Consider the following 12,095-nt stretch of genomic DNA (forward strand, 5'->3'; position numbering starts at 1 on the left):
TACACAGGTAGATCCTGCTACCAGGACGGCTTTGTAGTTCTTTCTGCCAAGGCCACTTCATTTTACAAAAGGCTCTCTCCTCAGAGTTCCAGGGGATTGCAGGGGCTGAGGAGGTTACACATAACTAGTCTTGAGTCCTAGGAGGTGGCAGAGTGGACTGGACAAGAAGCTGTTATGCAAATTCAAAGCTGAGTCTCGGTGTTATCTCCAGTGGATCAAAATCTCTCCTTGAAAAGCTGTTGGGAATGCTAGGGGCCACTCAGCCTGGCCTACTCAGCTAAGTCCTTTCTCAAAGCTCCAAGCTGTATCCTCCTTAAAGGGAAGTCTGATTCCATCCTGTTGTCAGAAGGGAAAACACCTTTGGTGTGTCTCAGAAAAACGGCTACTGCAAAGGAATCAAAGAATCTTTCTTCCTTCCTCCTACATAAGAGCACCCGCCCATTTTCTGAAGTGTTTTCTGCCTCCCTGGCCCTCATCTAAGACTATTCTACTGCCCAAAGGAGACTGACATGGGAGGGTATAGGAGCCAACCTAGAAGGAGGGCAGTCGCACCCAGGGACAGAACAGGATGAAAGATTCCTGACTACAGGGGCTGGGCTCACCTGCCCACCAGCCTGCAGCTAGCAGAAGGAGCCTGCAGGTTGCTTATTTAGAACTCAGACTGTTTCCTTTTAGAACTGTACTGTCAAAGGCAGCATGCTGCTAAAGCAATGTAGAGTTTCATTTTCCTTGAATTTAACAGAAAAATCAAATTAGACTTGCCAACTTCAAAGTATGTTTAGGGGCTGGGGACGTAGCTCAGTAGAGTAGCTACTGAGTTTCGTGAGCCCTGAGTTCAATTCTCTGTCACCAGAAAGGGGAGAGAGAATGGAAGAAGGAAGGGAGGAGGGAAGGAAGGAAGGAAGAAGAAAGACCACCCTTCCAAAAGGATTCTTCCAAGATTACCTATTTTAAACCTCAATCCCTAGACTTTAAAAAATTATTGGAGAAGCTGGGAAGATGGCCCAATGGGTATGAGCACTTGCTCCCAAGCCTGACGACCTGAGGTGATCCCAGAGTCCTCACGGCAAAGAGAAGTGAGTCCTACAAATTGTCTTTTGATCTTCACACACAAACTGTGTCCATACACACACACACACACACACACACACACACACACACAAATAGACAGACAGACACACACATAGATACATAGACAGACACAGATAGACAGACACACACAGAGATACATAGACAGACACAGACAGACAGACAGACAGACACAGATAGACCAGACACACACAGATACACATACAGACAGACACACAGATACACAGACAGACAGATACATACACAGATACACAGACAGACAGACACACAGATACACACACAGATACACAGACAGACAGATACATACACAGATACACACACAGACAGACAGACATACACAGACAGACAGGTACACACACACACACACAGATAGACAGACACAGATAGACACACACGGACAGACACACACAGATACACAGACAGATAGACAGACACACACACAGATACACAGACAGACACACCAGATACACACACAGACACACACAGACAGACAGACATACACAGACAGACAGGTACACACACACACACACACAGAGATACACAGACAGACAGACACACACACACACATACACACAAATACTTTTTAAAAAGAAAAAAACTGTTGAAGTCTTACAGTTTGTTTGTAATGAAGCACTCTATCTTAGTATTAATGGACTCTCAGCCGTGGATAGTCCCCTCTAGTGATCAACCCACTAGCATTACATTAGCACCGTGTTCCTCAGACTGGAGCTGGGACTCAGGACATGTGCTCTCTGTCTCTGAGCTATAGGCTGTCGACGCCCAGAGTCTTTGTTTTGGTTGAGCTCCTGACTGAAGGGATGTTGTCAGTAAATATTTTCCTACGGGGAGGATTTTTGTGTTTCAAGTTGCTTAAGTCTCTTGGTTTCAAGAATATTCATAGCCACTCTTACACCTGAGAGTTGTCTTAGCTAGAAAGGAGTGTTCATGGGTCACACTCTCTTTCCTTCTGAATGTTGTACGGACTACTGTGTTTTATGCATCAAAGAAAGCAGAGGTCTGAGGGAAAATCGATTTTCTTTTTCTGTCTTTGTGTGTGCGTGTATGTGTGCATGACTATGTGCATGTATGAATGATTGTGTGTATATGTGTGTGACTGTGTGTATGATTATGTGTATATGTACATGATTCTGTGTGTGCATGACTCGTGTGTGTATGTGTGTGTGACTGTGTATTTGCACGACTGTGTATGAACTTAGAAATCCACCTGCCTCTGCCTCCCAAGTGCTGGGATCAAAGGCGTGCGCCACCACTGCCCAGCTCTTTCCCCAGATTTCAAGTGAGCATTTTCTTAACATCGGGGTGAGAGTCAATTGTAGAATATCTCTGGAGAAGTAACTAAAAGTACTTTCCTCTGACATTTAAAGCAACAGCCTTACAACAGTTAAGAGCTTGTTCCAAGGCTGCTACCTGGTTTCTGTGTTAACTTCCTATTGCTTCGATAAGAAATCAACACAAACTCAGGGGTTTAAAACAATACAGCTCCCTTATCTTGTCTCTCTGGATTCCAGACATCTGAAATGGTTCTGAGATTAAATAAATCAAAGTTCCAGCTAAGCTTGGCTCCCTTGGCAGACTCCTGGGGAGACTCTGTTCTCTCCATTCTGTGCTGCCCCCTCTACCTTGGTACATGTTTCCTTCATCTCCAAAGCCAGAGAGAGAATATCACTCCAGCCTCTGCTCCCAGGTCTTCTCTCAACACCCCGCCCCCACCTCTCTCCTTTCTCCTATTACAACTCTTGATAACACCCAGATAACAGAACAATTTTTTTATGTGAAAATCTTTATTGGATATTTTATTTACATTTCAGATGCCATCCCCTTTCCCCATTTCCCCTCCTTAGATAACCCCTATCCCATCCCTGCTTTTGCTTTTATACTATTTTTTTAATGTTAATCAAAGGCTTTATAAGTTTGGTAATGTTCAATATCAATCAGAAGTGTAACCCAATACCCAACCTAGATATATCAACTATCTTTGACTGGCGGGGACATGCAAACATCCACCTCCATGCCCCCCACCCCTTGTCACCTAGCTCCTCCTCTCCTCCTCCTCTCCTTACTACTCCCACCTTAGGTCCTCCTACATAACACCCTTCCTGTTAAAATAAAACTTTTCTCTTAGAATACAATTAGAGCATAACTATACCAATTTGTGTCAGTAAGGTGCAAGACAGACCTAATACCCAGTCCATCATTTTGTTCACTAAACAGAACCTCTGTCATCCCTCCTAACTAACAGACTTAATTCTGAACCTGGCTTTTTTTTTCTTGGCTTTAGAATGAATGTCAGCTGAAAACCATCCTCTCAAACCTTTTCTCTCAAAGTAAATGGCCGGGATTGGCTATGAGACTATAAGTCTTCAACCCGTCAGAAATCCAGAATGACTGAGTTAACTGAAATTATGGGAAGCACAAAGCATAGCTTCTAAAACTTAGCCAAATTATAGAGACCGCTGAGCACCTGGAGAGTCTCTATACTACAAAACTTTGGAGCATTCGATCTTCAGCCTTCTGGCCCAGGATCATCTGACAGACCTAGTGATGCAGAATTATTAAGGGCTGATTACTCTGTCTTGGCAGATATAATCAGTCGACTATTCCACAAGTGTGTCCTTTTCTGGACAGTAATTTGTCTGTAGATGAAAAGAGGCAATTCTTGCCTAGTGGCTGTCTCACCACAACTGGAGTAACTCCAAAGATGCTCAATTTCTTCTTAGAATCCAAGACAGGAAGCTGTCAGGAGCAGACAGGTCTCTAATCAAAATGGACATTAATACAGAAATGTTTGTAACGTCAATTCTGTGGACTTCTGACGTTTTGAAAACCAACTATCCGTGTAAGGTAATCTGGACTATTGTTTGTTAACTCCTCTCAGCTAAATAAAAGATAGAAAACACCCTAATAATAAACTTAGAGCCATGAATTTGCCATAGGCCCTTAACTCACAGGCTAACCATCTCAAATCAGTTTAAAAAGTTAAAGAAGGACTGGGTCTAAGCCTTGTATTCCTAAATGTGTTATATAGGCACAATGCCTATGAGAGTAACAATATTAATCTCACTTTTATATCAATAAGAAGCTGATACCAATGAAAAACCTTAAATTTGAAATCAAAGTAAATTTTGTGCCATTTAAGAAATTATAACTTCGTCTTAATAACAATTATACATATTTCTACCAATAGGTTATGGCTATGCAATAAATCCTAGCTAATCCTCCCTGTTCCAACAAAACCACTACTTTTCCCTAGAAAGACAGCCCAATATTAACCACCTCAGTCCCCAAGCCCAGGGAATAGGGGCGCCGACTCTTCGTTAACTTCTTCAAGCTGATTATGGGCGTTGAGATATTAGAAGAGGGGCAGGGGGAAGAGTAAATTGATAAGCCTCTGATGTCTGTGTCTTCACTGCATCCAGCTGCAATTCCAGGACATCAGAGGTTTGAGCAGATCTGCTCAGCTTGTTTGATGAGTAGATACACCAAGGCTGTGTATTCTGCAATATACAATTCTCAAAACAAATTTTAATATCAAGATAATTTTTTGTTTGAATTCTGGAATCTAGTCTTCAGGCGGCCTGCCTCTGTCATGTCTAATCCATATAATTCTGGGAGTTTCTTTGAGGCTGTGCTCCCACCTGTTGGGGGCCGACTTTTAGCAGAAAACAGCTATCAGCTTTGCAGCCATCTTGAGCCATATACCCTGACATGAGACTTGGATTACAATAGCCTACAACAGCTGAGCACACTCTGATAGCATCTTGTTTTAGATACCTTGGGTGTGTGAGTTAAAGGTGTGTAACTTAAGAGTGTGACTTAGAAGTGTAGAGATCAGATTTAGAGATAAGACCTGAGGGCATGATTAAAGGTGTAACCAAAAGGCATGGCTTAGAAGTGAGACATATAAAAGGCAGAGGCAGACGGTAGAGAATCAGACACTTCAGAGAGTACAACTTGGAGTAGGAATTAGGCATTAGGTAGCAGGCACTTGGAAGAGAACTTGGAAGAAGTAACTTGGAACATGGAGGCACTAGGGACTAGGAACTAGGGACTAGGAACTTAGGACTTGAGACACTTAGAGGAAGAGAGACTGAAGAATAAATGGGATTGAAACACACTCTGTCTGGTCTCCATTCCTCGAGACTGCCCTCACTCTCTCTCTTGCCGAACCCCGACCCTCGGACCGGAGCGGCAGCTTGGACCGGGATACAGTGGCCGCCAAACGCGGGGCAGCCCGGGCCTCAACATTTTGCTCTGGCCGCGACACCCACCATCCTCCCATTTTCGCCTTCCTGCTCTTAAATTCCCCAACACTAGGGAATCAAAACTTTCAGGCACCAAGGCCCTCTACTTGCACTGATGCCTAACCCCTTGCCCTATCCCCCCTCCTCCAATTACTATGAGGGTGTGCTCCCACCATCCTCTCATTCCCACCTCCCTGCTCTTGAAATTCCCCAACACTAAGGAATCCAAACTTTCAGGTACCTAGGCTGTCTACTTCCACTGATGCCTGGCAAGGCCACCCTCAACTACCTATACAGGTGGAGCCATGAGTCCTTCCCTTTGTGTTCTCGGGCTGGAGATTTTAGAATGGCTACTCCAGCTTGTTTCTTAGAGCCATTTGCTTGAAAAATTGTTTTCCAGCCTTTTACTCTAAGGTAGAGTCTGTCTTTGTCACTGAGGCGGGTTTCTTGTATGCAGCAAAATGCTGGGCCCTGTTTATGTATCCAGTCCATTAGCCTATGTGTTTTAATTGGGGGATTGAGTCCATTGATGTTAAGAGATATTAAGGAACAGTGATTGTTGCTTCTTGTTGTTTTTGTTATTAGAGGTGAAATTATCTTTGTGTGGCTATCTTCTTTTGGATTTGTTGGAAGAGGATTACTTTCTTGCTCTTTCTAGGGTATAATTTCCCTCCTTGTATTGAAGCTTTCCTGCTATTATCCTTTGTAATGCTGGGTTTGTGGAAAGATATTGTGTAAATTTGGTTTTGTCATGGAATATCTTGATTTCTCCATCTATGGTAATTGAGAGTTTTGCTGGGTATAGTAGCCTGGGCTGGCATTTGTGTTCTCTTAGGATCTGTATGACATCTGTCCAGCATCTTCTAGCTTTTATAGTATCTGGTGAGAAGTCTGGTGTAATTCTGATAGGCCTGCCTTTATATGTTACTTGGCCTTTTTCCCTTACTGCATTTAATATTCTTTCTTTGTTTTTTGCACTTGGTGTTTTGATTATTATGTGATGGGAGGTATTTCTTTTCTGGTCTAGTCTATTTGGCGTTCTATAGGCTTCTTGTATGTTTATGGGCATCTCGTTCTTTAGATTAGGGAAGTTTTCTTCTATAATTTTGTTGAAGATATTTATTGGCCCTTTAAGTTGGGAATCTTCACTCTCATCTATACCTATTATCCTCAGGTTTGGTCTTCTTATTGTGTCCTGGATTTCCTGGATGTGTTAAGAACTTTTTGCATATTTTGACACAACTTTGACAGTTGTGTCAATATTTTCTTTCTTTTTTTTTGGGGGGGGGGTGTTTCGAGACAGGGTTTCTCCGTGTAGCCCTGGCTATCCTGGAACTCACTCTGTAGACCAGGCTGGCCTCGAACTCAGAAATTCGCCTGCCCCTGCCTCCCAAGTGCTGGGATTAAAGGTGTACGCCACCACTGCCCGGCAATATTTTCTATTGTATCTTCTGCACCTGAAATTCTCTCTTCTATCTCTTGTATTCTGTTGGTGATGCTTGTGTCTGTGACTCCTGATTCCTTTCCTAGGTTTTCTATCTCCAGGGTAGTCTCCCTTTGTGATTTCTTGATTGTTTCTACTTCCATTTTTATGTCCTGGATGGTTTTGTTCAATTCTTTCACCTGTTTGGTTGTGTTCTCTTGTAATTCTTTAAGGGATTTTTGTGTTTCCTCTTTAAGGGCTTCTACCTGTCTGTGTTCTTCTCAAATTCTTTGAGAGTGTTATTTATGTTTTTCTTAAAGTCCTATATCATCATCATTAGAAGTGATTTTAAATCAGAATCTTGCTTTCCTAGTGATATCGGGGATTCAGGACTTTCTAGTGTGGGAGAACTAGGTTCTAATGATGCCAAGTACCCTGGGTTGCTGATGCTTATGTTCTTGCGCTTGCCTTTTACCATCTGGATCTCCTTAGTGCTACCTGCCCTGTCTCTGACTGGAGCCTGTCTTTCCTATTATCTTGGTTTTATCAGAACTGTATGGGGTGGGTGTTACTACTGGGGTAAGAGTTGGGGCCCAAGATCTGCTCAGAGCTTCAGGCCAGGAGTGACTTCCTGGGTCCTAGTGGGTCCCAGTTACTCCCTGTTTGGGGCAAGCATTGCTGTCTGCTTACCTAAGATAATGCCAGGATTAGAGCACCTGGGAGCCCCGCTTGCTCTGGGTTCTTAGAGATTGGGAGCAGAGCTGCTGCCAGGAATCTGCTCAGTGCTCAGGCCCAGACCGGAAGGAACTAGTGTCTCTGAACAATTTCTCAATTTTGAAATTCTATTAAAGCATTTTTAAAGACTGTATTTATTTTATATGTTTGACCTGCATGCGTGCATGTGTACCACGTGTGTACTTGGGGCCCACAGAGGTAAGAAGAGAACATCAGATCTCCTGGAACTGGAGTTACAGATCATTGTGAGCCGCAGTGTAGGTGCTGGGAATCAAACTGGGGACTCTGCAAGAGTGCCAAGTGCTCTAAACTGCTGAGCCATGTCTGCAGCTCCTACAATCTCACGATTCTTAATTAATCACACATGTATAGTCCCTTCACCTTGTAACATATTTTAAAACTAGATAGAATGATTACAATACGTGCTGTGAAAGTCTCTGTTAGGCTATATATATTAAATTGACTAGTAAAAATTATATATATTTATCATGTACACTCTGATGCTGTGAAATACATTGTAAAATATCCAACTAATTAGCATATTCATGACCTTACATTAATTAATATTTTACATGCATAAAATATTAAGAGAGATAGATATACATTCATTGATCTGGCAGTCTATTATTTGTACTATATTTCATAGAGAGAAGGGCATCCATATATTAGGCTGCCTAACATGTATGATATGTTATTAAATGACTGTTCATATCAGTCAAAAAATAAAAGAGAGAGGAAGGGAAGGAAGAAAATGCACAAACAGGAAATCACGTGAGTGTTTGTTTAAAGGAAGCCTGATGAACTAAACAGCTGTCTGTGTGGCTTTAATGGAGCTATTAAAAAGAATATATTAGGTTTGTCCCTGTAGAACTAAAGGAATGTCCTGAATGAAAGATTAGAGAGGAAGTTACCAGGTGATAGTACTTTGATTTTTAAAAAAATATATATATAATTTATTTAATGTATATGAGTACACTGTAGCTGTCTTCAGACATACCAGAAGAAGGCATCAGATCCCATTACAGGTAGTTGCTGGGAATTGAACTCAGGACTCCTGGAAGAGCAGTCAGTGTTTTTGTTTGTTTGTTTATTTTTTGTTTTTTTGTTTGTTTGTTTGTTTGTTTTGCTTTTTGGTTTTTCGAGACAGGGTTTCTCTGTGTAGCCCTGGCTGTCCTGGAAGTCACTCTGTAGACCAGGCTGGCCTTGAACTCAGAAATCCGCCTGCCTCTGCCTCCCAAGTGCTGGGATTAAAGGCGTGTGCCACCACTGCCAGGCGCAGTCAATGTTCTTAACCGCTGAGCCATCTCTACAGCCCTGGTTTTTATTTTTTAAGATCAAATATTAGCTCTCTGCAATTTTGAGCTGTAAGTCTTGGCTTCTTCATCTGTGAAAGAGAATGATAAAAGTATTCAACCAGTGTGCCATGTACGTCAGGTACTTCAGAGTTTGTGGAAAAAGCCACACCATACTCAACTAGGGCCTAAGTGGGCAGAGCAGGGTCAGAGCTGGGGTTAGGGGATAAGTGGTGGGAAGTAGTTACTTCTCTTGTATGTGTCTGCATTGCTGCATCAGAGGAGGAACTGGTACCGTGGTAGTTTTTTTTAACATGTATTTTTTTTTATGTGTGTATGTGTCTGCATTGCTGCATCAGAGGAGGAACTGGTACCGTGGTAGTTTTTTTTAACATGTATTTTTTTTTATGTGTGTATGTGTATGGGTGCACATGTGCTACGGCACACTTGTAGAGAGCTCAGTGGACAGCTTGCAGACGTTGGTTGTCTCCTTCGACCATATAGATCTTAGAGCTCCAACTCAGGTTGTCACACCTGACTTTGAGCATCTTTACTTGTTGAACCATCTCTTTTTACTGTCCGGTATTTTATGGATAGATCCGGTACTATAACCAAATCTATAGACACTGAGTGGGAAAAAGCATAAACCGAGAAACAGTATTGTTGGTCTTATGTCTCCGCAGCATCTACTGCCGAGGCTGTGCCAAGCCTCTGTGTTGCGCATGCGCTCTCCTGGACCGCACCCACAGCCATCTCCAGTGCGAAATTGGTGAGGAGATCCAGCAGCGGCATGAGGAGCTGGGCACCATGACACAGGCTCTGGAGGAGCAGGGCAGAACCTTCGACAGTGCCCATGCACAAATGCGCACAGCCATAGGCCAGCTGGACCACGCACGCGCGGACACAGAGACACAGATCCGCGCACGCGTGCGCCAGGTGGTAGAACACGTGCAGGCTCGGGAGCGGGAGCTGCTCGAGGCGGTGAATGAGCGCTACCAGCGCGACTACCAGGAAATAGCTGGCCAGCTGAGCCACCTAGAGGCTGTGCTGCAGCGCATCCGCACTAGTGCAGAGCTGGTCAAGAGGATGAAGCTCTACGCCTCAGAGCAGGAGGTGCTGGATATGCACGACTTTCTGCGCAAGGCACTCTGCCTCTTGCGCCAGGAGGAGCCCCAGAACCAGAAAGTCCACCTGCGCACCAGCGGCTTCGAGGAGTTCAAGTTGTGCCTGCAGGACCTCATCTCCTGCATCACCCAGAGGACAGGTAAAGGTTGAGGCCATGCTCGTAGGCAGCTGGTTTGTCATTTAAAGGCTCCCGTGCTTCACTGCTGCCCCCAGGGGAAGACAAAGCAAAAAAGATGATCTCCATTTGATAGATGAAAGAGTATCAGGTTTGGGGATCCAGGGGACAGAATGAGAGGATATGCTGATCTGGTGTGGCAGGCACTTTGCAAACTTCTAAGAGGAGTAGATGTAATTTTGTGAGCCTTGGGGAACAAACAGGTGGAAACTGAGAAGCTGAGAACCAGATGTGGTATCATTGCGAACCACTCTAGGCGTCAGCCATCTATGCCCAGGAAAAAGAGACGTCAATTGGTCTGTAAGGTTAGGAGAGGAGGAAGCTCAGAAAACCTAACTGTGGGGTGTTTGGTCAGACACTGAAAGGAAGAATTCCCCTAGAAAAAAGCAGCCATCTGCAGGCCTCTAGGTCTTAGAGCCTCTGTTACAGAAGTGGTAGGCCAGTTCCTGACCTCAAGTGTTGTCTTGTCCAACTGGGAGAGAATCCTGGTCCACATCACATAGCTAGAGACATGCTTGGCTCTGAATCAAAATCCAGGAGCTGTGTCCGTCCTGAATGAATCTCATGTGACATCGAGTGGCTTTCCAGACAAAAACCATGAGTACACATTTACACCCTCAGGGGTTTTGTTTAAATCTTTAAACTGGGACTTTGGTTCTGAGCAACTATTGAGGGGTGCCCCTTTTGGCTCCAGGCAGGTTCCAAGGATATGAGGGCTCCCTCCTGGACCTCATGAGCCATGAGCTTATAAAGATATGGTCCTAGACCTGGGCGGTGGTGGCGCACGCCTTTAATCCCAGCACTCAGGAGGCAGAGGCAGGCGGATTTCTGAGTTCGAGGCCAGCCTGGTCTACAGAGTGAGTTTCAGGACAGCAAGGGCTACACAGAGCAACCCTGACTTGAAAAACCAAAAAAAAAAAAAAAAAAAAAAAAAAAAAAAAAAAAAAAAAAAAAAAAAAGATATGGTCCTAGAATGGAGATGGACTTCTATCTTCTCTATCTCGGCAGTGAATGATTCCCTGGGGATGCAAAGATGTGCACTTGGGGTTTAGAGCCAAAGGTATCGCCCGGTGCTACTGCCACCCCCATTCTATTTGGATTCATGCCTACAACAGTCAACTGCAGCCCCTCAGAGGTATCAAGGACTTCCTTTCTGGTACTGTCCCAGCTAAGAATTCTTACCGGAGTGCTCTTGTGCTCTCTGTCTTGTTTTGTTTTCCCTCCAGATGCAGCTGTAGCTAGGAGAGCCAGCCCAGAGGCAGCCAACACTCAGCCAGAGGCAGCCAACACTCAGCCAGAGGCAGCCAGCACTCAGCCAGAGGCAGCCAGCACTCAGCCAGAGGCAGCCAGCACTCACTCAGAGGCAGCCAGCACTCACCCAGAGGCAGCCAGCACTCCTGAGGACTCGACTGATCTTGAGCAGGTAAGAGGGGTTTGATGTGTGAGGAGAGGTGGTAGGGTACAGCAGGCAGATGCTTGGGAGTCCTGATATCCTATGACTGGAGGGAGAGTGCCTGAGAGAGGACAGCAAGCGGCTGTGCTGGAGCTCTTAGGAAGAGAGGGTCAAGGAAGAATTGGCTGTCTGGGGAGAGGTTCCGAAATGCCCGAGTAGCTCTTGATGGGCCCTGAGCCAGTTCAAGAGGGGTCAGACCTAGCGGTGGGCAGGCAGCAAATATAAAGAATATAAGCAGTGGCCCTGTTGGATGTGACACAGGATATATCTGAAGCTTACACTGACTGAGCCACTTTGTGGGGCTGGCATAGATGGACCTCCAGTCCCACGAACATGGTTTTTAGATTTAAGGCTAAGAGTCAGAGCTCAATCCCACAGATTTCAGGGCCATCATATACCTAAAAAACTAGTTTCTCAGGGTTGGAAAATACCTTTAGGCTGGGCGGTGGTGGCGCACGTCTTTAATCCCAGCACTTGGGAGGCAGAGGCATGATGGTGATGGAATAATAATCAATAATCATGCTAATCAATAATCAATACT

General features: G+C 44.5%; 1 protein-coding gene across 3 annotated transcripts in view; it reads left to right on the plus strand.

Moving 5' to 3' along the window:
* Pml (PML nuclear body scaffold) overlaps nt 1-12,095 on the plus strand; it is a 31,702-nt gene that overhangs the window by 7,313 nt on the left and 12,294 nt on the right. For all 3 annotated transcript variants that reach the window (XM_076925532.1, XM_076925535.1, XM_076925533.1), the window contains exons 3-4: nt 9,485-10,065; nt 11,328-11,524. In XM_076925532.1, the coding sequence (XP_076781647.1) occupies nt 9,485-10,065; nt 11,328-11,524 (778 nt within the window). The remainder of the gene's footprint in view (nt 1-9,484; nt 10,066-11,327; nt 11,525-12,095) is intronic.

Source organism: Arvicanthis niloticus, chromosome 26 (genome assembly GCF_011762505.2).
Source record: "Arvicanthis niloticus isolate mArvNil1 chromosome 26, mArvNil1.pat.X, whole genome shotgun sequence".
Lineage (NCBI taxonomy): Eukaryota > Metazoa > Chordata > Mammalia > Rodentia > Muridae > Arvicanthis > Arvicanthis niloticus.